Raw genomic sequence first — 24,887 nt, 5'->3', positions numbered from 1 at the left:
AAGTAGAAGTCCTGGTAGTAATATAGACCCAGTTCTGAATTAAAGGGAACCTGTCACCAGCTTTTTCCCTTATGAGCTGCGTCCAGTGGCGTAGCTACTGCTTTTGCCGCCCGGGGCGGTCGTCAAATTTGCCGCCCCCCTCCGTTGGCCGTCGATAATCCAGAAACATTCAAAAATACGGAAAACCATTAAAATATTTATTTTTCATGGAACTACAATCAAAGATCTAATTGTAGACTGCTGCTATTAGTCCTAGACTTTCACCTTTTTACACACATGTAGGCCTATTATACACATACACAGCTCTGCTGCATATATACAGACACACACAACTGCATACATACAACTCTGTAGCTGCTGCATACATACAGACACACACAACTCTGCTACATACAGACAGACACACACAGCTCTACTGCATACATACATACACACATAACTCTGCTGCACATATAGACACACACGGGGCTTTTGGGGGCCCGCACACATGGCTGCTGCAGAGCTGAGCCTGCACCAGACACAGGGCAGATGTAGCAGAGCTGAGCCTGCACCAGACACAGGGCAGATGTAGCAGAGCTGAGGCTGCACCGAGCACAGGGCAGATGTAGAGGAGCTGAGCCTGCACCAGACACAGGGCAGATGTAGCAGAGCTGAGGCTGCACCAAGCACAGGGCAGATGTAGCAGAGCTGAGCCTGCACCAGACACAGGGCAGATGTAGCAGAGCTGAGCCTGCACCAAGCACAGGGCAGATGTAGCAGAGCTGAGCCTGCACCAGACACAGGGCAGATGTAGAGGAGCTGAGCCTGCACCAGACACAGGGCAGATGTAGCAGAGCTGAGCCTGCACCAGACACAGGGCAGATGTAGAGGAGCTGAGCCTGCACCAGGCACAGGGCAGATGTAGCAGAGCTGAGCCTGCACCAGACACAGGGCAGATGTAGCAGAGCTGAGCCTGCACCGAGCACAGGGCAGATGTAGAGGAGCTGAGCCTGCACCAGACACAGGGCAGATGTAGCAGAGCTGAGGCTGCACCAAGCACAGGGCAGATTTAGCAGAGCTGAGCCTGCACCATGCACAGGGCAGATGTAGCAGAGCTGAGCCTGCACCGAGCACAGGGCAGATGTAGCAGAACTGAGCCTGCATCGACACACGCGGCTCCTGGGGGCCCGCACACGCAGCTCCTGGGGTGGCTGGGAGGGAGTATACAGGTCGAGGGGGGGAGGGGGGTAGCACTTACCACTTGGTCACGGAGGAGAGGGGGCCCACACAGCGCCTGAGGCCAGCGCTGTGCTGGGGGTCGCTGGCTGTCACTCCTTCATCTGTGGGACTGAAAAAAACCAAAGAGAAAATTGCATGAAAAATACCCTGACTATAAATAAATAAATTGCAAGTGCTTAATAACAGGGTACTTAGTGTATACATTTTTGCAAAAAGGTAAAAAGCTGTCTCACCTCGTCAAGGTGTACCCATCTGAGACAGTCCCTAACTTCAGTTGGTTAGGGACTGTCTCAGATGGGTACACCTTGACGAGGTGAGACAGCTTTTTACCTTTTTGCAAAAATGTATACACTAAGTACCCTGTTATTAAGCACTTGCAATTTATTTATTTATAGTCAGGGTATTTTTCATGCAATTTTCTCTTTGTTTTTTTTCTAGTCTTAAGGCTGCAATTCACATGCTTAATGTTGCATGTTTACTGAACATTGTTTCAGCTCAGGTTTTTTGTGTTTCATCTGTGGGACTGAGCAGGATGCTGGGCGGTAGCTCCGCCCACAGATGAAGCTCAATCCAGCAGAACACTGTGGTCTGCACTCCTTAAAGAGACGGCAGCCACAGTTTCCTGCCGAGGACTCCGGTCCCCGGAACTCGGCCCGAGGGCAGCAGAACTGAAGGTGAGTGGACAAAATGCCGCCCCCCTGACACGTGCCGCCCGGGGCGGACCGCCCCCTCCGCTCCCCCTTTGTTATGCTACTGGCTGCGTCCACCACCAGTGAGCTCTTATATACAGCATTCCAGAATACTGCATATAAGAGCCTAGACCCATCTGTATAGCATAAAAAACACCTCTATAATACTTACCTTGGGGGTGGTCTGGTCTGATGGGTGTCGCTGCTCTCGGTCCGGCGCCTCCTCCATCTTGTGCCGTTGCCGTCCTCCTTCCCTACTCCATGTGAATGATGTGTCCTACATCATCCAGACAGAGGCCAGCATTGCGCTCCTGTGCATGCGCACTTTGATCTACCCCGTTGAGGGAAAACAAAGTACTATAATGTGCAAGTGCGAGAAAAGGTCAAAGATCGCCTGCGCATGCGCACTATTATATTTTGATCTGCCCTCGGCCAGGCAGATCAAAGTGCGCATGCGCAGGAGAGCAATGGAAGCCTCTGTGTGGATGACGAAGGATACGTCATGCACACGGCGCAGGGAAGGAGGACAGCGATCGCACAAGATGGAGGAGGCGCCGTACCGGAAAGCAGCAACACCCATTGGACTGGACCACCCCCTAGATGACTATAATAAAGGGTTTTTTTTTTTACATTATACAGAGCGCCCTGGGTTCTTATATACAATATTGTACAAAAATGAAGGGCTCACTGGTGGGGTCCGCAGCTCATAAGGGAAAAACCTGGATACCGGTTCCCTTTAGGTGATCTGACCTTAGTAAAAATATAAATAAAAATCACATCCTCTTTAAATATCTTTTGACAGATTTACTGGTCTCTGGAAGCCAGGTCTTCCTGTGACCTTCATAAGCCAGAAAGTGTCAACACCTACAAACCGGTGGCGCGTGTTTGATCTCCAGACCAAAGCTGGGATCCTATAAGCCAGAGGTCTCAAATTCGCGGCCCCTCAGGCGTCTTCGTGCGGGCCCCTGTTGACTATCGCGGCCGGTGCAGGGGCAGTAGCCACTGTCTGCGCTTTGTCAGATGAGTGTTTTGCCGGCGCTGCGCTTTCAGAGTCAAGCGCTCTGTATACAACTATTCCTCCAATAGAAACTGCCTGACCTCAGCTGCTAACCTCTGATTAGCGGATGGCTACGGCTGTATTGGAAACGTTGTGCATAGAGAGCTTGACTCTGTGCGCGCTGCGCCAGCAAAACAATCATCTGACATAAAGCGCTGACGCAGCCGAGGGAACGCGGGACAGGTGAGAAGAATGGCGCTTTTTTTTTTTTGTGTGTGTGTGTGTGTGTGTGTGTGTGTGTATGGGAAGAACGGTGCCTTAATTGACCAGTATGGGACATAACTACAAGCAGAGGATCAGGAAAGGGCACATTACTACAAGAAGAGTACCTGCATGGGCAGATTAGTAAAAGGGGACAGTGATGGCACACATTACTACAGGATGGGCACATTACTATAGGATGGGGACATTACTATAGGATGGGGACAAGGTGGGCACTTTACTATGGGATGGGGACAAGGCTGTGGACACATTACTATAGGATAGGGACATTACTATAGGATGGGGACAAGGTGATCACATTACTATAGGATGGGGACAAGGTGGGCACATTACTATAGGATGGGGACATTACAAGGATGGGCACAATACTATTGGATGGGTACATTACTATATAATGGAGACAAAGCTGGGTACTATAGGATAAGGACAAGGTGGGCACATTACTATAGGTTGGGGACAAGGTGGGCACATTACTATTGGATGCGGACAAGGCTGGGGACATTACTATAGGATGGGCACATTACTATAGAATGGGGACATTACTACAAGGGGACAAGAATGGGGAACATTACTCTAAGATGGGGACAAGGATGGACACATTAATACAGGATGGGCACATTACGATAGGATGGGGACGAGGCTGGGGACATTACTATAGGATGGGGATAAGGCTGAGGACATTACTATAGGATGGGGACAAGGATTGGCACATTACTATAGGATGGGGACAAGGATGGGCCATATTACTATAGGATGGGGACAAGGATGAGGCACATTAATACAAGATGGAGAACATTACTATAGGATGGGGATAAGGATGATCACATTACTGTAGGATGGGGACTAGGATGGGGCACAATACTACAAGGGGGCAAGGATGGGCACATTACCACAAGATGGGGAACATTACTAAAAGATGTTGGCCAAAATTTCTATATGGTACTAATCGTAAGACTATTAGTTACAAGAAAGGGATAAAATGTAAAAAAAAATAAAAATATTTATATAAAAATAAGGCATGACATTTTTTTTTTACCATTAAATTTATTTATTTATTTTTATATTTAAACAAAGTGTACTGATTTGTTATAATAAACAAGTGAAAAATGTTCAAAATCAGTGATAAAAAAAAGGTAAAAAATATGGTAAAAAAAAAAAAAAAAATATGGTACCAATAAAAATGTCACTTTGTCCTGCAAAGAATGCCGGCCCCCAAATTATTTTTTTCCTCTGTGCGGCCCATACACCTAGCCGAGTTTGAGACCCCTGCTATAAACCATCCCCTGAGAAATACAAAGTAATACAGAATTCCATCTGAATAAATATTTAAGTTTTCTACTAAGGCACACCTGTGCAATAATCATGCTGTCTAATCAGCATGTTGATATGTCACACCTGTGAAGTGGATGTATTATATCCGGAAAGGAGAAGTGCTCACTAACACAGATCTAATATACCATTCCTACTAATTGGTGGTGGTCTTATTTACATCACCAATGGGTCTTGATGCCACGAGATGTATAATGGAGCAGTGCAGTATAATGCCTTTTAAGAAGCAGCCACTTTTAGGAAATATTCAGACAGTAAAGGTCACGGACCTCTTCCAAAACAGAAGTCTCCAACTTGTGACTACAGCTCCCAGCATCCGTAGCTGGATTGTCGCTGCTCTAGAGGAGATGGCCCTGGGGCTAACAAAATGCCATTAACTATAAAGATGTCTACGACTCTTTCACGCCGAGTTCAAGCCTTCTCTTGATTAAGAACAAAAGATCTTTATTTCTCTTCACCAAATGTGTTTTCTTGGCTCCTGGTAAAAGCACTTGCAGCGCCAGCACTTCACTTTCGCAGTATTTCTGCAGATAAATAGATGTTACCCGAGACAATCCAGACATTGCTGTATTAAAATCTCAGCGGTCACATAACGACGAGGCATTAGCTTGGCACAGCTCCAAAACCCATTCCTGCCTGTACTGCACTCAGATCACTAGCCGTGCCCGCTACATTGACGATGTTTTTATTCTTTTCACTGTGACATAGGCCGAGCGATGACACTGTCTGTCACTGACAGAGTTTTATGGTCCTTTGTACTTTTGGCAAGCTGGAAAAACAACCTGGAAAAGGAAAGCAGATGGGGAGTGACCCATTATGAGCCACTTCAGTATATAAAGTAGATGACAGTGGTATTTATGTACATTGTATAGCAGATAACTACTAATAAACTAATATATATATATATATATATATATATATATATTCTCTTCCAGTAGCTTTTCTCACTTCCCATCTGACATCCATAGATATTAATATGGAGTCGCTCCTCTGCAGATATAACGGCACACGCTTTCCTGGAAAGGTTTTCTACAAGGTTTTGGAGGCATCTGTGGGAATTTTTGCACTTTCATCCAGAAAAGCCTTTGGAAGGGCAGATCCTGATGTTGGAGGAGGCTGGGATCACAAGCTCCATTATAAGTGTTGAATCGGGCTGTTTTCCGGGATCTGTGCAGCCAGTCATGTTGATCCTTCAAACCCCCATGTCTGTATGAAGCTTGTGCAATGGGCATGGTCACGGGGAACAGAAAAGATCAATCCCCAAAATGTTCCTACAAACCTGAAAGCTATGATTGTCCACAATGTTTTGTACTGAAGTATTCAGATCTCCCCTCACTGTTTTATCAGGAGCCAAGGCTGATTCCTGATAACCCAGAGCATTATCGTCCACCACCATCTATACAGCAGGCACCATGCAGTTAGGGGTAACGTCCTCTTGACATCACCAAACCCAGACTTGTCCATCAGACACAGGGTAGAGAAGTGTGATCCGTCACTGCACAGAACACATCTTCTCCAGAGTCCATTGGTGGCAGCTTGACACTTCTCTATCCGACGTTTGGCATTGTGCTTGGTGATGTACGGCTCGGCATTGTGCTTGGTGATGTACAGCTCAGCATTGTGCTTGGTGATGTACGGCTCAGCATTGTGCTTGGTGATGTACGGCTCAGCATTGTGCTTGGTGATGTACGGCTCAGCATTGTGCTTGGTGATGTACGGCTCAGCATTGTGCTTGGTGATGTACGGCTCAGCATTGTGCTTGGTGATGTATGGCTCGGCATTGTGCTTGGTGATGTATGGCTTGGCATTGTGCTTGGTGATGTATGGCTCAGCATTGTGCTTGGTGATGTACGGCTCGGCATTGTGCTTGGTGATGTACGGCCCGGCATTGTGCTTGGTGATGTACGGCTCAGCATTGTACTTGGTGATGTACGGCTCAGCATTGTGCTTGGTGAAGTACGGCTCGGCATTGTGCTTGGTGATGAACGGCTCGGCATTGTGCTTGGTGATGTACGGCTCGGCATTGTGCTTGGTGATGTACGGCTCGGCATTGTGCTTGGTGATGTACGGCTCGGCATTGTGCTTGGTGATGTACGGCTCGGCATTGTGCTTGGTGATGTACGGCTCGGCATTGTGCTTGGTGATGTACGGCTCGGCATTGTGCTTGGTGATGTACGGCTCGGCATTGTGCTTGGTGATGTACGGCTCGGCATTGTGCTTGGTGATGTACGGCTCGGCATTGTGCTTGGTGATGTACGGCTCGGCATTGTGCTTGGTGATGTACGGCTCAGCATTGTGCTTGGTGATGTACAGCTCGGCATTGTGGTTGCGGTTCCTTCCATTTCTCGATAATATCACTCACAGGTGATGGGGAAGATTCAGGAGGAAGACGTATCCTAAACAAACTTGTTACCAGAGTGGCTCCTATTACAAAATGTGCTGATATCAGTGAGATGGGCACCACCGGCTGCTGTCACATATTAGTAAAAGGAGGCGAAGGGCTGGAGGTTATACACCAGAGGGGCGGCGGGAGCTGGAGATTATACACTGATGGCATGCTGGACGTTATACATTGGGGGGGGGGTGCTGGATGGTTATACACTGGTGGCATGCTGGACGTTATACATTGGGGGGGGGGGTGCTGGATGGTTATACACTGGTGGCATGCTGGACGTTATACATTGGGGGGGGGGGTGCTGGATGGTTATACACTGGGGGAAGGGGACTGATGTTATACAGCGGCAGCAGGGGCGGGAGCCGGAGGTTATAGACGCGTTGGAGGAGGTTATACAGATCGGGGGTAATGGGGCCAAATCTTACACACCGGGGACAATAGGGCCAGATGTCATACACTGGGTGTATGATGCCAGGAGTTATATACTGTACATTAGTCCCTTACAGATGGCAGCCACTCACCACTACCTGCTTTGTCAGTTCATCAGTTTTCCTAAAGAGCAAGCATATAAAGTACATAAATAAGATTTATTAAACCGAAAAGTTGCCTATTTTTGGAGGGAATAGGTGGTTGACAACCAATATGGCCACCATTAAAGCAATACCAAGGTGTTGTCGCTTTCTGTTCCCAGACCTTTAAGTTGGTATTACAGAGACTCTTGCTCTTTCTGGAGGACCTGACTTGATTGTGCATATACCGGTTTCCCGAAAAATAAGATCTAATTAAAATATATATAGATATATATATATATATATATATATATATATATATATATATATATATAATTCTGATGAAATGTACCTTCCCATAGTACATAAGAAATAAGCTTTAAAAATTTGATGACCTCTAAATAGATGCTTTGGATGGAAATTACATGTATGTGACCATACTTGATTTTCTTTCCAGGATGTGTTGGATGTTCATTAACGTTACCTCTGTTTTTCTTAGGCATGGAAGAAACGTTGGTTCATCCTGAGAAGTGGACGCATGAGTGGAGATCCCGATGTTCTGGAATATTATAAGAATGACCACTCCAAGAAGCCAATAAGGGTCATCAACCTCAGCTGCTGTGAACAGGTGGACTCTGGACTGACCTTCAACAAGAAGGAGCTCCAGGACAGCTACGTCTTCGATATAAAGACCAGCGATCGGACGTTCTATCTGGTGGCCGAAACTGAAGTGGAAATGAATAAGTGGGTGCGGAGTATATGTCAGATCTGCGGATTTAACCAGTCTGATGAAGGCTCAGGTAGGGTAACATTATCTCATTCAAAGAGTTTTCTTTACTTTCATGACTCTGAAAATTGTATATTCACATTGAAGGCATCAAAACTATGAATGAAAACATGTGGAATGAAATACTTAAAGTGTGAAACAACTGAAAATATGTCTTATATTCTAGGTTCTTCAAAGTAGCCACCTTTTGCTTTGATTACTGCTTTGCACACTCTTGGCATTCTCTTGATGAGCTTCAAGAGGTAGTCACCGGAAATGGTTTTCCAACAGTCTTGAAGGAGTTCCCAGAGATGCTTAGCACTTGTTGGCCCTTTTGCCTTCACTCTGCAGTCCAGCTCACCCCAAACCATCTCGATTGGGTTCAGGTCTGGTGACTGTGGAGGCCAGGTCATCTGGCGTAGCCCCCCATCACTCTCCTTCTTAGTCAAATAGCCCTTACACAGCCTGGAGGTGTGTTTGGGGTCATTGTCCTGTCGAAAAATAAATGATAGTCCAACTAAACGCAAACCGGATGGAATAGCACGCCGCTGCAAGATGCTGTGGTAGCCATGCTGGTTCTGTATGCCTTCAATTTTTAATAAATCCCCAACAGTGTCACCAGTAAAGCCCCCCCCACACCATCACACCTCCTCCTCCATGCTTCACGGTGGGAACCAGGCATGTAGAGTCCATCCGTTCACCTTTTCTACAAAGACACGGTGGTTGGCTCCAAAGATCTCAAATTTGGACTCATCATACCAAAGCACAGATTTCCACTGGTCTAATGTCCATTCCTTGTGTTCTTTAGCCCAAACAAGTCTCTTCTGCTTGTTCCCTGTCCTTAGCAGTGGTTTCCTAGCAGCTATTTTACCATGAAGGCTGCTGCACAAAGTCTCCTCTTAATAGTTGATCTAGAGATGAGAAGGTGTGTCCAAACTTTTGGCCTGTACTGTATATGTATGTATATATATATAATTATACACACACACACAGTATATATAATTTGCAGATCAGTATTGTGATTTCAATGTTGGAGTGTATTTTCAATGTTGTGGGATCTGTGACTTTGTGGATATGTTTCAGATTCTTTGCTCCGGTCACATCCAAAGCCAGGAGCGTAGCAATTGCGGTCACAGAGATTGCCAACTGGCCCGGGGCTATAGTGAGCCCGCCTACCCCAGCGACTACTTCAGATGGATATGCGTCCACAGATGCCCATTCAGCAGCAGTATATAGCGATGTCGCGACTTGTCATGTCACTGAATTGTTACTGTTTTGCTACTAGAAATCTAAATATTTTAATTTCTATTATTTTGTTAGTATTTTGTAAATCTACATTTTGGATTTTGACACTTCCTGATCCCTCTCGATCAGATTCAAGCATGTCTAGATGAAAATCTGATCCCAGGTCTCTCTTGCACGCTCACAATCTCTGTGCATACTGGTCGGATCACTTGGGGATGTATACAGCTTTTTCTTCAACTCTATAAGCAAGTGTTGGATTGGGTTGAGGTCTGGGGACTGTGGGGACAATCCAGCTCCTCTTCTCCATTGTCATTGAATCATTTTTTCGCCAATCTCAACGCATGCTTCGGGTTGTTGAACTTGACAGTTCCTTCAATTTCTCGATCCATTCTCTCCTTTTCCACTTCTTTCTTCCAGACTCATTTCCCCAATCAGAGCCGTCTATTGACGTTCATCTCATCGCTCCAAATCACCTGTTTCAAATGTTCTACTTTCCACTTTTCATACTTTTTCGGAAACTCAAGCCGACGCTTCTTATGATGATATTGTAGTTGAGGCTTCTTCCCCTTTTTTCGGGCCATCATTCCAGACTTGTGTAACGCGCGTTGCTTGGTGCTTGTATGGACGTCTGTGATGTCACTATTATGGAGCCCACGAGCCGCTTCCACTGCCGGGTGTCACCAGAACTGATAGATCTTGTGATGAGCGACATGCTGACTCCAATATTATACCTGGACATCACGTCTTGGCTTTTGAATGGATGGACGGACTTCATTTCATACTCTTCCAACTCTCTTGGCCTCACATGATGCAGTTTGGCAATTTTCTTGGCTGAGAGATCGCTATCGATGAGCTGGATGATGCTAATTCTCTTTTCTTGGGAAATCTTCATGGCTGCTCCTTCATTTGAACCAGTGACCTTTCACTTGGTAATCAGCCTAATAACACACTGAGCTATTAGGGAATGTGAGAACAGGTTGTGATTTGTAGTATACAGGAAGAAAGAGATTTATGCACCACCAGGAGCAAAACAGTAACAATGCAGTGACATGAGAAGAATCTGCACAACTAATCATATGCTAAATAGCTGCAAGTCACACTTATGTATGATATAGCCAAAATGATTGTCTATAAAATGAAGGTCGTCTCATGATCAAAGCTGTAGTGGATGGTGAGATATGGAGCCGGAAAGTCAAAAGTGCAAAACATTGTTAATAGTGATGAGCGAGCACTGCGATGCTCTGGGACTCTGTACTTGTAATGAACAGTTGGATGGGCTCGACTCAGGTACTGAGTATAATGGCAGTCAATGAGGGACTCGAACTCAAGCATATTTCCGGAAGATCTTCCTGACAAAACTCACGTTTTCCATTGGCACCCATTATACTCAATATATGAGTCAATCCCATCCCAGTGTCCAACTGCTTGTTACAAGTACAGAGCACCACTAGATGTTACCCTTTTGTTTACATATACAGTGTCTTGCGAAAGTATTCGGCGCCCTTTAATTTTTCAACCTTTTACCACATTTCAGGCTTCAAACATAAAGATAGAAATGTTAATGTTCTGGTGAAGAATCAACAACAAGTGGACACAATTGTGAAGATGAATGAAATTTATTGCTCATTTTAAACTTTTTTTAAAAAATAAATAACTGAAAATTGGGGCGTGCAATATTATTCATCCCCTTTTACTTTCAGTGCAGCAAATTCACTCCAGAAGTTCATTGAGGATCTCTGAATGATGCAATGTTGTCCTAAATGACTGATGATGATAAATATAATCTCCTGTGTGTAATCAAGTCTCCGTATAAATGCACCTGCTCTGTGATAGTCTCAGGGTTCTGTGTAAAACGCAGAGAGCATCATGAAGACCAAGGAACACAACAGGCAGGTCCGTGATACTGTTGTGGAGAAGTTTAAAGCCGGATTGGGTTACAAAAAGACTTTCACAACTTTTAAACATCCCAAGAAGCACTGTGCAAGCGATCATATTGAAATGGAAGGAGCATCATACCACTGCAAATCTACCAAGACCCGGCCGTCCATCCAAACTTTCATCTCAAACAAGGAGAAGACTGATCAGAGATGCAGCCAAGAGGCCCATGATCACTCTGGATGAACTGCAGAGATCTACAGCTGAGGTGGGAGAGTCTGTCCATAGAACAACAATCAGTCGTACACTGCACAAATCTGGCCTTTATGGAAGAGTGGCAAGAAGAAAGCCATTTCTCAAAGATATCCATAAAAAGTGTCGTTTGATGTTTGCCACAAGCCACCTGGAGACACCAAACATGTGGAAGAAGGTGCTCTGGTCAGATGAAACCAAAATCAAACTATTTGGGCACAATGCCAAACGATATGTTTGGCATAAAAGCAACACAGCTCATCACCCTGAACACACCATCCCCACTGTCAAACATGGTGGTGGCAGCATCATGGTTTGGGCCTGCTTTTTTTTCAGCAGGGACAGGGAAGATGGTTAAAATTGATGGGAAGATGGATGGAGCCAAATACAGGACCATTCTTGAAGAAAACCTGTTGGAGTCTGTAAAAGACCTGAGATTGGGACGGAGATTTGTCTTCCAACAAGACAATGATCCCAAACATAGAGCAAAATCTACAATGGAATGGTTCACAAATAAACGTATCCAGGTGTTAGAATGGCCAAGTCACAGTCCAGACCTGAACCCAATCGAGAATCTGTGGAAAGAGCTGAAAACTGCTGTTCACAAACGCCTCCATCCAACCTCACTCAGCTCCAGCTGTTTACAAAGGAAGAATGGGCGAGAATTTCAGCCTCTTAATGTGCAAAACCGATAGACACATACCCCAAGCGACTGCAGCTGTAACCGCAGCAAAAGGGGGCGCTACAAAGTATTAACTTACAGGGGATGAATAATATTGCACGCCCCAATTTTCAGTTCTTTATTTTTTAAAAAAGTTTAAAATAAGCAAGAAATTTCGTTCAACTTCACAATTGTGTCCACTTGTTGTTGATTCTTCACCAGAACATTAACATTTTTATCTTTATGTTTGAAGCCTGAAAATGTGGGAAAAGGTTGAAAAATTCAAGGGGGCCGAATACTTTCGCAAGGCACTGTATACTTGGAAGATCCCAGGATGGGTGACATATATACCGTGATGGGCCCAAAATAGGGGAAATATACACCAAAATGGGGGATGTACAGTATATACCAGGATGGGTGATAGAACATACCAATATGGGGGGGCTTATATACCTGTAAGGTGCCTAGGGTGGGGGACGTATATAGTAGGATGGGCCCATGATAGCAGACATGTATACCTGGAGGGGGCCCAACATAGGGGACATTAGTACAGGGTGGAGGGCATTATAATTGGGAGGAGGTCAACTCATACATCTTTATAGGATTTGGAAAGCTACAAGGGCCTATACATCTGACCAACATGCAGGGGGGTTGGGAATGGGCTGGTCCATATCAGGGGGCGCTTCGGACTCTTGTTACGCCACTGTCAGAGATGCCAACTAATTTTTACAGACACATTGTAAAACCATGATATAGGGATATTGCCATATTGCACCTGCAAATTCAGGGTGTGATGACCTGAATCATGGATTGGTGAAATAGGCAACTCATAAATTCGTATCCTGATGCTGCGAGTAGCAGACGACTTTATGTGTCTCTTTAAACAAGAAGTGTCAGATTTATTTGGGGTCATCATACTTTTGATTTTTTTTTTACTTTTTCTCGATGTACTCCAAAAAACTTTTCCTAACTTCCCCACCTCTCTTGTGTCAGTCCTTGTTACGCGCTGCCATCGTCAGATGGGTTTATGGGCTTCTTTAATAATTGAGATGCCGCGCGGTAAGCAGAAAGCCCCCATCCGTTTCTGCTGTATCGCCTCAATGCTACGGTAGGATGGACTCTCCCGGGCGCTGTCTGTCACTTTCACGTTAAGGCATAGGAACAGTGTCCTGATTTTTATCATTTTCGGCAGAGTTGGCGCTTCGCAGCTTGCTGCAATTAATATACAGGTCAGTGGTTCCCATTAGCTGTGAGGACTGAATATGGAGCTTTACTGCACGTAACTGCACGATCAGCGGGTCACCATGGGGTACGTGCCACTGTGCGGACTTATACACTGTCACGCCAAGGTTACCGGACGAGGCTGGACCAAGGTACCGTTCACTGACCCGGAGGAGGAGACCTGGGCGGCCACTGAGTCTTCACTACTACCACTAAAGGTGGCAGCAGGTACACATGCTGGTAAGTGTCCGCCCGGAGGCACCCCCGGGGGATCCAGATTCCTCAGCAGCTGGCGCCACAGGACGTAGACCTGGAAGCGGGATGTAGCAGTGTTAGGTGCGGTCCGGAGCTAGCTGGTTCAGGTGTTTACAGGCTGGTAAAAAGTGTATGTAGGACCTGGAGGTAGATGGGTGGACACAAGCTGGAACACCGGCACTACTAGGTGGAAGCAGAGGCAAAGTCACAACAGATAAGGAATGCAGGGTAGCAAGGGGGACCTGACAACTAGCACAATAGACACGGCTACGAGGACACGTTGAACAGGCACCTTCCCATGGTGGAAGATGCCTTAAGTACCCAATGCCTGCATAGGTAATAGGAGGAACTTCCGGGTCAGGTGGTGCTGGTCCTTTAAGAAAAGGGGAGAGCGCACAGGGGAAAACTTTTTTTATTTCGGAAGGAAAATAAGGCACAAACTGGGGTTTAAAGGGGGATTTCCAACTAATAAAAAAAAAAAAACAACAACTTTTTATAAAGCTGGGAAGTCTGCTCTACTTAACATCAAAGAGTGAGACCCACCTCAAAAATTGCCGTATGGGTGCAGGCAATGTATCAACAGATTTCAAAAAATTGTAAAGAGTGTCCCAAAAAATGGATTTTTTACAATATACATGAGATGGAACGGTGCCATAAAAAAGATTGATGCTTGTTTGGTTGCTGGAATTAGAGAAGAAAACCTGTAAAGAGGCTGGTTCCTTTTTATTTGTCGGTTTGTGCTCCTTAACCCCTCCCATGAGGTTCCTGCCCCCTAATAATCACATCATAAGTTTTGCTGTTATCGTTGTACACAGTAATTTATCATCTAGACAAGCCAATATGTTATAAGTGATCATCCAATAAGGAATACACTAGTGGTAATTGATTGACCCTCAGATTACCCCATCTGAAAATAAGTCTGGTGATTTCCTTTGATCCCAGGATAGACAGATATATATATATATATATATATATATATATATATATATATATATATATATATATATATATATATATATATATATATATATATATATATATATATATATATATATTGTATTTTGTTGAGAAATTCTAACAATAAAAAAAATAATCAAATAAAAAGTAAAGTAGAAAAAATATTCCCTGTTCATTAGAGGGATTATCTGTAGAGCTCTCGCTGGCATGCACAGTCTTCTGTTGCAATGAATTAATCATTTCTCGGAGAGCACAGTCCCGCGTCTGTATTTGCCGGGTTGCAGTGATATGTGAAATTGTTGTACTTGCTGTGCATGTCCCGAGCGCTTTACTTAGTGCATCATTAAATTGCCCTTGATGAACCCTGCACAGGACACATGAATATATGACTTGTAGCCCATCTGTGTCACCAGTAGTAATGTAGATGCTTGTTGCATCTTGCACTAGATGTAAGCATGAATATTTACAAACATTGTATTCTGCTCAGTCTTTATGCTTTTTAACTCCTTTTTTTGTTACATGAACCTTATAAGTGGATGGCATTTTACTAACACTGTGCAGCTCTGGAGTATAATACAGGATGTAATTTAGGATCAGTAATGTAATGTATGTACACAGTGACTGCACCAGCAGAATAGTGAGTGCAGCTCTGGAGTATAATACAGGATGTAATTTAGGATCAGTAATGTAATGTATGTACACAGTGACTGCACCAGCAGAATAGTGAGTGCAGCTATGGAGTATGATACAGAATGTAACTCAGGATCAGTATAGAATAAGTAATGTAATGTATGTTCACAGTGACTGCACCAGCAGAATAGTGAGTGCAGCTCTGGAGTATAATACAGGATGTAACTCAGGATCAGTAATGTAATGTATGTACACAGTGACTGCACCAGCAGAATAGTGAGTGCAGCTCTGGAGTATAATACAGGATGTAACTCAGGATCAGTATAGAATAAGTAATGTAATGTATGTTCACAGTGACTGCACCAGCAGAATAGTGAGTGCAGCTCTGGAGTGTAATACAGGATCAGTAATGTCTGTACCCAGTGACTGTACCAGCAGAATAGTGAGTACAGCTCTGGAGTATAATACAGGATGTAACTCAGGATCAGTACAGGATCAGTAATGTAATGTCTGTACACAGTGACTGTACCAGCAGAATAGTGAGTGCAGCTCTGGAATATAATACAGGATGTAACTCAGGATCAGTATAGAATAAGTAATGTATGTTCGCAGTGACTGTACCAGCAGAATAGTGAGTGCAGCTCTGGACTGGAGTATAATACAAGATGTAACTCAGGATCAGTACAGGATCAGTAATGTAATGTCTGTACACAGTGACTGTACCAGCAGAATAGTGAGTGCAGCTCTGGAGTATAATACAAGATGTAACTCAGGATCAGTACAGGATCAGTAATGTAATGTCTGTACACGGTGACTGTACCAGCAGAATAGTGAGTACAGCTCTGGAGTGTAATACAAGATGTAACTCAGGATCAGTACAGGATCAGTAATGTAATGTCTGTACACAGTGACTGTACCAGCAGAATAGTGAGTGCAGCTCTGGAATATAATACAGGATGTAACTCAGGATCAGTATAGAATAAGTAATGTATGTTCGCAGTGACTGTACCAGCAGAATAGTGAGTGCAGCTCTGGAGTATAATACAGGATGTAACTCAGGATCTGTACAGGAGAAGTAATGTAATGTATGTACACAGTGATTACACAAGCAGAATAGTGCGTTCAGCTCTGGAGTATAATAGAGGATATTAAGGCGGTGCTTTACTTCTTTTGTGAAGATTTATTCTATATCTTACCTGCAAATTATGTTTGTTTTGGTTTTTTTTGTTGTTTTGTTGAGGTACCATTATTACTAATTATTTTGTAGTGAAATCTTCTGCTCCCTTGTAATATTTTACTTTTCGGTTCCTTATCGCATCTTGCTGTCAGTGAATGGAAACACACCTATAATCTGAACCCAAACAACGTTTTAGGAACATTCCCCTTGCCGTAGCGAAGGTTGAAGTTTGTGTTGTGACCTCTTACCGGGTATGAGCGGATTCTGACCCCTTCCTACGCTCTTCGCCGTGCGGTGCTCCGGGTGTGTCCACTTATAAAGCAGAGGATGAGTGAGCGGACTTATCTGTGCGATGTCTCCGTGCCCGGCCTCGATCCCATTCCAGCTTCTTCTGTCTTTCCTTTCTCGATGTCCAGTGTAAATATTTAAAGGTTATTATTAATCCAGACATTTGGGAGATCGGAGGCTTCATCTTTACTGGTCAGTCTGGAGCAGATACTGTAAATAGAGACAGAATCGTGGTACAAACCTCCCAGGAAGAAGCCAGGGGTCACCAGCGCTTTGTTTAGGGGGTTTTCCAGTTTAATAAAGTTGAATTTTAATATAAGGAAACGTTCTACAGCTTTGGGTTTCGCTTTGTCGCCATTTATTGACAGTGAGCAGACGCCTTCCAGATAGTAAAGGATTAAAAGGCAGAGAAAGTTTAAAAGTGGTGGCTGAAAACCCATAAAACCTAAACCTTCTCACCACTACACATGGTATCCACTGTAGAGCTTCTCTGTGAGCACAATACTCTTCATTGATACATCGTACCTCTACTGATACATTGTAACATGGCATCTCATTTGTGATACTTTATTGCTAGATGCAAAGCTCAGCAGAAACTATTGGGTATAATACTTAATGTAGTCTGTTGATCTGTGTATCTAATTCTATCATGTGTGATCCTGTCTGCTGAGATGGTGTATCTAAACCAACATGTGCCATGCTATCTACACCGTGTGCAGAATTATTAGGCAAGTTTTATTTTAGAGGATTTTTTTATTTTTGATCAACAACTATGTTCTCAATAAACCCAGAAGACTCATAAATATCAAAGCTTAATATTTTTGGAAGTTGGAGTGTTTTTTTTTTAGATTTGGCTATCTTAGGAGGTATCTGTCTGTGCAGGTAACTATTACTGTGCAGAATTATTAGGCAACTTAATAAAAAATAAATATATTCCCATCTCACTTGTTTATTGTCACCAGGTAAACCAATATAACTGCACAAAATTTAGAAATAAAAAATTTCTGACATGCAAAAACAAAACCCAAAAAATGAGTGACCAATATAGCCCCCTTTCTTATGATGACACTCAGCAGCCGACCATCCATAGATTCTGTCATTGCTTGATCTGTTTACGATCAACATTGCGTGCAGCAGCCACCGCAGCCTCCAGACACTGCTCCGAGAGGTGGACTGTTTTCCCTCCCTGTAGATCTCACATTTTATGAGGGACCACAGGTTCTCTATGGGGTTCAGATCAGGTGAACAAGGGGCCATGTCATTATTTGTTCATCTTTTAGACCTTTACTGGCCAGCCACGCTGTGGAGTAGTTGGATGCATGTGATGGAGCATTGTCCTGCATGAAAATCATGTTTTTCTTGAACGATACCGACTTCTTCCTGTACCACTGCTTGAAGAAGTTGTCTTCCAGAAACTGGCAGTAGGTCTGGGAATTGAGCTTCACTCCATCCTCAACCCGAAAAGGTCCCACAAGTTGATCTTTGATGATACCAGCCCATACCAGTCCCCACCTCCACCTTGCTGGCGTCTGAGTCGGAGTGGAGCTCTCTGCCCTTTACTGATCCAGCCTCTGGCCCATCCATCTGGCCCATCCATCTGCCCATCAAGAGTCACTCTCATTTCATCTGTCCATAAAACCTTTGAAAAATCAGTCTTAAGATATTTCTTGGCCCAGTCTTGACGTTTTACCTTATGTTTCTTGTTCAGAGGTGGTGGTTTTCAGCCTTCCTTACCTTGGCCATGTCCCTGAGTATGGCACACCTTGTGCTTTTTGATACTCCAGTAACGTTGCAGCTCTGAAATATGGCCAAACTGGTGGAAAATGGCATCTTGGCAGCTTCACGCTTGATTTTCCTCAATTCATGGGCAGTTATTTTGCGCCTTTTTTGCCCAACACGCTTCTTGCAACCCTGTTGGCTATTTGCCATGAAACGCTTGATTGTTCGGTGATCACGCTTCAAAAGTTTGGCAATTTCAAGACTGCTGCATCCCTCTGCAAGACATCTCACAATTTTGGACTCTTCAGAGCCCGTCAAATCTCTCTTCTGACCCATTTTGCCAAAGGAAAGGAAGTTGCCTAATAATTAAGCCCCCCTTATATAGGGTGTTGATGTCATTACACCGCACCCCTCCTCATTACAGAGATGCACATCACCTGATTTACTTAATTGGTAGTTGGCTCTGAGTCTATACAGCTTGGAGTAGGACGACATGTATAACAATTATCATGTGAGCAAAATACTCATTTGCCTAATAATTCTGCACACAGTGTATTGCGGTGTATCTAAGCTTTTTACTTTAGATGCTTTCATATAGCATTGTTCAATAATTATGTTATCCATCGCAGTACAACAAAACATCCTGGGAACAAAATATCAAAATCTTCAGACTCATTGGGCTGTGACTGTGAAGACCCCCTCCCCAGCTCTATTTCCCTCTCCCCCCAATTCCCCATGCTCATTAGCGCAGCCCTATCTCATGCATCCACCTCTTCGCCCATAATGCCGTCCTTCACAATCCCCTCCGATAATCTGCAGCCTCATTATTTCTCTGTTGTCTCTTGGCACATAGACTGCAGAACTTTGCCATAAGCCGGGCTCGGGGCGCTTCCTGCTCCGTGACGGACACAAGGACACTTGATTTGTGGAATCACGGCACCGCCTGTACATGGTGCACACCAACTTCACCCACTGAGATGCTCTAGACCCTGACATGCAATTGTGCACCCAGTAAATGAAATTATCGGAAATAGAGGAGTACATTGTGGGTCATAGCAAACACATAAATAGGGCTCCCTTTCCGGCTGCAGACTGACACTACTATGCTCTTTGAACCATGAAGAACCGGGGCCTCCAGTCAGATTAGTTTGCGTAACCCTTGATTCTCTCCATGGTCTACTTCTAAGATCTATATGTTCTTTACTTAAGTGGAGAATCCAGAATTAAAAACATAACTGCTTTCTTCCAAAACCAGCACCACCCGCATTCACATACATATTACATATTAATGCAGAGGAGCCGCAGTCCAAGACATAATGGACATGGGTGACCTAGACATGGCATGGCTGAGCTTCTGCTTCCAATTACTCCTAGCAGGGAAGCCCCCAATGCTGTATGTTCCTTTAAGGCAACGTCTGTGGGGTGGGCTACAGAAATGCACAAGATAATCTGCCAAAAAACATATGAACTAGACTTCCCAGCTGAGAGCGGCCAGTGAAGGCCCACACACTGTGCTGTTACATCAGGGTATGGAGTGTGGGACTCCAAGCATATGAGCTGCGAGCGCCCACCTCCCTGAGAATGACTGCTGGAGACCCCAAGATGGGAAGAACGTCTCCCGTGACTCCATCTCCGCAGACGTCTATACAAATAGACATCAATGTCGTCGCTAGGTTGGGGCGTTGACCTTCAGGACAAGGCTTGATGTTCAAACGTGTCAATCAAAATGTTTGGCCCGGGCTATAGGGTCACGCGAGCCTCGTGTCTGGATGTTATGTGAGCCTATGGCTATACAGTGGCCAATGTTTCCGTTCTGTGCCTTACTACAGTATAGCTGTTGTATGTGTTACTATCTCTCCCACTGGTGTCCTTGGACCCACAAGAGGCGATGATTCAGAGGGTCCATCCTACATCTATAGACAACATGTACATATCCAGTATTAGGCCCCTTACATGCAGCATAGTTTATGATGCGGATTAGAGATGAGTGGACACTGCCATGCTCGGGTGCTCTGTACTTGTAACTAGTGATGAGCGGGCACTACCATGCTCAGGTGCTCTGTACTGGTAACTAGTGATGAGCGGGCACTACCATGCTTGGGTGCTCGGTACTGGTAACTAGTGATGAGCGGGCACTACCATGCTCGGGTGCTCAGTACTGGTAACTAGTGATGAGCGGGCACTACCATGCTCGGGTGCTCAGTACTGGTAACTACTAGTGATGAGCGGGCACTACCATGCTCGGGTGCTCGGTACTCGTAACTAATGATGAGCGAGCGCTACCATGCTCAGGTGCTCTGTACTCGTAACTAGTGATGAGCGGGCACTACCATGCTCGGGTGCTTGGTACTGGTAACTAGTGATGAGCGGGCACTACCATGCTCGGGTGCTCAGTACTCGTAACTAGTGATGAGCGGGCACTACCATGCTCGGGTGCTCAGTACTGGTAACTAGTGATGAGCGGGCACTACCATGCTCGGGTGCTCAGTACTGGTAACTACTAGTGATGAGCGGGCACTACCATGCTCGGGTGCTCGGTACTCGTAACTAATGATGAGCGAGCGCTACCATGCTCAGGTGCTCTGTACTCGTAACTAGTGATGAGCGGGCACTACCATGCTCGGGTGCTCAGTACTCGTAACTAGTGATGAGCGGGCACTACCATGCTCAGGTGCTTGGTACTCATAACTAGTGATGAGCGGGCACTACCATGCTCGGGTGCTCGGTACTTGTAACTAGTGATGAGTGGGCACTACCATTCTCAGGTGCTCAGTACTCGTAACTAGTGATGAGCGGGCACTACCATGCTCGGGTGCTCAGTACTCGTAACTAGTGATGAGCGGGCACTACCATGCTCAGGTGCTTGGTACTCATAACTAGTGATGAGCGGGCACTACCATGCTCGGGTGCTCGGTACTTGTAACTAGTGATGAGTGGGCACTACCATTCTCAGGTGCTCAGTACTCGTAACTAGTGATGAGCGGGCACTACCATGCTCAGGTGCTTGGTACTCATAACTAGTGATGAGCGGGCACTACCATGCTCGGGTGCTCGGTACTTGTAACTAGTGATGAGTGGGCACTACCATTCTCAGGTGCTCAGTACTCGTAACTAGTGATGAGCGGGCACTACCATGCTCAGGTGCTTGGTACTCATAACTAGTGATGAGCGGGCACTACCATGCTCGGGTGCTCGGTACTTGTAACTAGTGATGAGTGGGCACTACCATGCTCACTTGCTCAGTACTCGTAACTAGTGATGAGCAGGCACTACCATGCTCGGGTGCTCGGTACTGGTAACTAGTGATGAGCGAGCACTACCATGCTCGGGTGCTCGGTACTCGTAACTAGTGATGAGCGGGCACTACCATGCTCAGGTGCTCAGTACTAGTAACTAGTGATGAGCAGGCACTACCATGCTCGGGTGCTCTGTACTCGTAACTAGTGATGAGTGGGCACTACCATGCTCAGGTGCTCAGTACTCGTAACTAGTGATGAGCGGGCACTACCATGCTCGGGTGCTCGGTACTAGTAACTAGTGATGAGCGGGCACTACCATGCTCGAGTGCTAAGTACTCGTAACTAGTGATGAGTGGGCACTACCATGCTCAGGTGCTCAGTACTCGTAACTAGTGATGAGCGGGCACTACCATGCTCGGGTGCTCTGTACTCGTAACTAGTGATGAGTGGGCACTACCATGCTCAGGTGCTCTGTACTCGTAACTAGTGATGAGTGGGCACTACCATGCTCGGGTGCTCAGTACTCGTAACTAGTGATGAGCGGGCACTACCATGCTCAGGTGCTTGGTACTCATAACTAGTGATGAGCGGGCACTACCATGCTCGGGTGCTCGGTACTTGTAACTAGTGATGAGTGGGCACTACCATTCTCAGGTGCTCAGTACTCGTAACTAGTGATGAGCGGGCACTATCATGCTCAGGTGCTTGGTACTCATAACTAGTGATGAGCGGGCACTACCATGCTCGGGTGCTCGGTACTTGTAACTAGTGATGAGTGGGCACTACCATGCTCACTTGCTCAGTACTCGTAACTAGTGATGAGCAGGCACTACCATGCTCGGGTGCTCGGTACTGGTAACTAGTGATGAGCGAGCACTACCATGCTCGGGTGCTCGGTACTCGTAACTAGTGATGAGCGGGCACTACCATGCTCAGGTGCTCAGTACTAGTAACTAGTGATGAGCAGGCACTACCATGCTCGGGTGCTCAGTACTGGTAACTACTAGTGATGAGCGGGCACTACCATGCTCGGGTGCTCGGTACTCGTAACTAATGATGAGCGAGCGCTACCATGCTCAGGTGCTCTGTACTCGTAACTAGTGATGAGCGGGCACTACCATGCTCAGGTGCTCAGTACTCGTAACTAGTGATGAGCGGGCACTACCATGCTCGGGTGCTCGGTACTAGTAACTAGTGATGAGCGGGCACTACCATGCTCGAGTGCTCAGTACTCGTAACTAGTGATGAGTGGGCACTACCATGCTCAGGTGCTCAGTACTCGTAACTAGTGATGAGCGGGCACTACCATGCTCGGGTGCTCAGTACTCGTAACTAGTGATGAGCGGGCACTACCATGCTCGGGTGCTCAGTACTGGTAACTAGTGATGAGTGGGCACTACCATGCTCGGGTGCTCAGTACTCGTAACTAGTGATGAGCGAACACTACCATGTTCAGGTGCTCAGTACTTGTAACTAGTGATGAGCGGGCACTACCATGCTCGGGTGCTCGGTACTCGTAACTAGTGATGAGCGGGCACTACCATGCTCAGGTGCTCAGTACTAGTAACTAGTGATGAGCTGGCACTACCATGCTCAGGTGGTCAGTACTAGTAACTAGTGATGAGTGAGCACTACCATGCTCGGGTGCTCGGTACTGGTAACTAGTGATGAGCGGGCACTACCATGCTCGGGTGCTCGGTACTGGTAACTAGTGATGAGCGAGCACTACCATGCTCGGGTGCTCGGTACTGGTAACTAGTGATGAGCGAACACTACCATGCTCAGGTGCTCAGTACTGGTAACTAGTGATGAGCGGGCACTACCATGCTCGGGTGCTCGGTACTCGTAACTAGTGATGAGCGGGCACTACCATGCTCAGGTGCTCAGTACTAGTAACTAGTGATGAGCTGGCACTACCATGCTCAGGTGGTCAGTACTAGTAACTAGTGATGAGTGAGCACTACCATGCTCGGGTGCTCGGTACTGGTAACTAGTGATGAGCGAGCACTACCATGCTCGGGTGCTCGGTACTGGTAACTAGTGATGAGCGGGCACTACCATGCTCAGGTGCTCAGTACTAGTAACTAGTGATGAGCAGGCACTACCATGCTCGGGTGCTCAGTACTGGTAACTACTAGTGATGAGCGGGCACTACCATGCTCGGGTGCTCGGTACTCGTAACTAATGATGAGCGAGCGCTACCATGCTCAGGTGCTCTGTACTCGTAACTAGTGATGAGCGGGCACTACCATGCTCAGGTGCTCAGTACTCGTAACTAGTGATGAGCGGGCACTACCATGCTCGGGTGCTCGGTACTAGTAACTAGTGATGAGCGGGCACTACCATGCTCGAGTGCTCAGTACTCGTAACTAGTGATGAGTGGGCACTACCATGCTCAGGTGCTCAGTACTCGTAACTAGTGATGAGCGGGCACTACCATGCTCGGGTGCTCAGTACTCGTAACTAGTGATGAGCGGGCACTACCTTGCTCGGGTGCTCAGTACTGGTAACTAGTGATGAGTGGGCACTACCATGCTCGGGTGCTCAGTACTCGTAACTAGTGATGAGCGAACACTACCATGTTCAGGTGCTCAGTACTTGTAACTAGTGATGAGCGGGCACTACCATGCTCGGGTGCTCGGTACTCGTAACTAGTGATGAGCGGGCACTACCATGCTCAGGTGCTCAGTACTAGTAACTAGTGATGAGCTGGCACTACCATGCTCAGGTGGTCAGTACTAGTAACTAGTGATGAGTGAGCACTACCATGCTCGGGTGCTCGGTACTGGTAACTAGTGATGAGCGGGCACTACCATGCTCGGGTGCTCGGTACTGGTAACTAGTGATGAGCGAACACTACCATGCTCAGGTGCTCAGTACTGGTAACTAGTGATGAGCGGGCACTACCATGCTCGGGTGCTCGGTACTCGTAACTAGTGATGAGCGGGCACTACCATGCTCAGGTGCTCAGTACTAGTAACTAGTGATGAGCTGGCACTACCATGCTCAGGTGGTCAGTACTAGTAACTAGTGATGAGTGAGCACTACCATGCTCGGGTGCTCGGTACTGGTAACTAGTGATGAGCGAGCACTACCATGCTCGGGTGCTCGGTACTGGTAACTAGTGATGAGTGAGCACTACCATGCTCGGGTGCTCGGTACTGGTAACTAGTGATGAGCGAG

At 46.0% G+C, this 24,887-nt stretch overlaps 1 protein-coding gene across 1 annotated transcript in view; it reads left to right on the top strand.

The window, feature by feature from the left end:
• The window catches only part of GAB2 (GRB2 associated binding protein 2), a 206,664-nt gene that overhangs the window by 133,963 nt on the left and 47,814 nt on the right, over positions 1 to 24,887 (top strand). The window contains exon 2 of the mRNA XM_075337513.1: positions 7,919 to 8,219. Coding sequence (XP_075193628.1) covers positions 7,919 to 8,219 — 301 coding nt within the window. The remainder of the gene's footprint in view (positions 1 to 7,918; positions 8,220 to 24,887) is intronic.

This window comes from Anomaloglossus baeobatrachus, chromosome 2 (genome assembly GCF_048569485.1).
Source record: "Anomaloglossus baeobatrachus isolate aAnoBae1 chromosome 2, aAnoBae1.hap1, whole genome shotgun sequence".
In the NCBI taxonomy this organism is placed as follows: domain Eukaryota; kingdom Metazoa; phylum Chordata; class Amphibia; order Anura; family Aromobatidae; genus Anomaloglossus; species Anomaloglossus baeobatrachus.
Note: the sequence above shows the minus strand (reverse complement) of the source record. Positions and strands in the feature narration are given on the sequence as shown.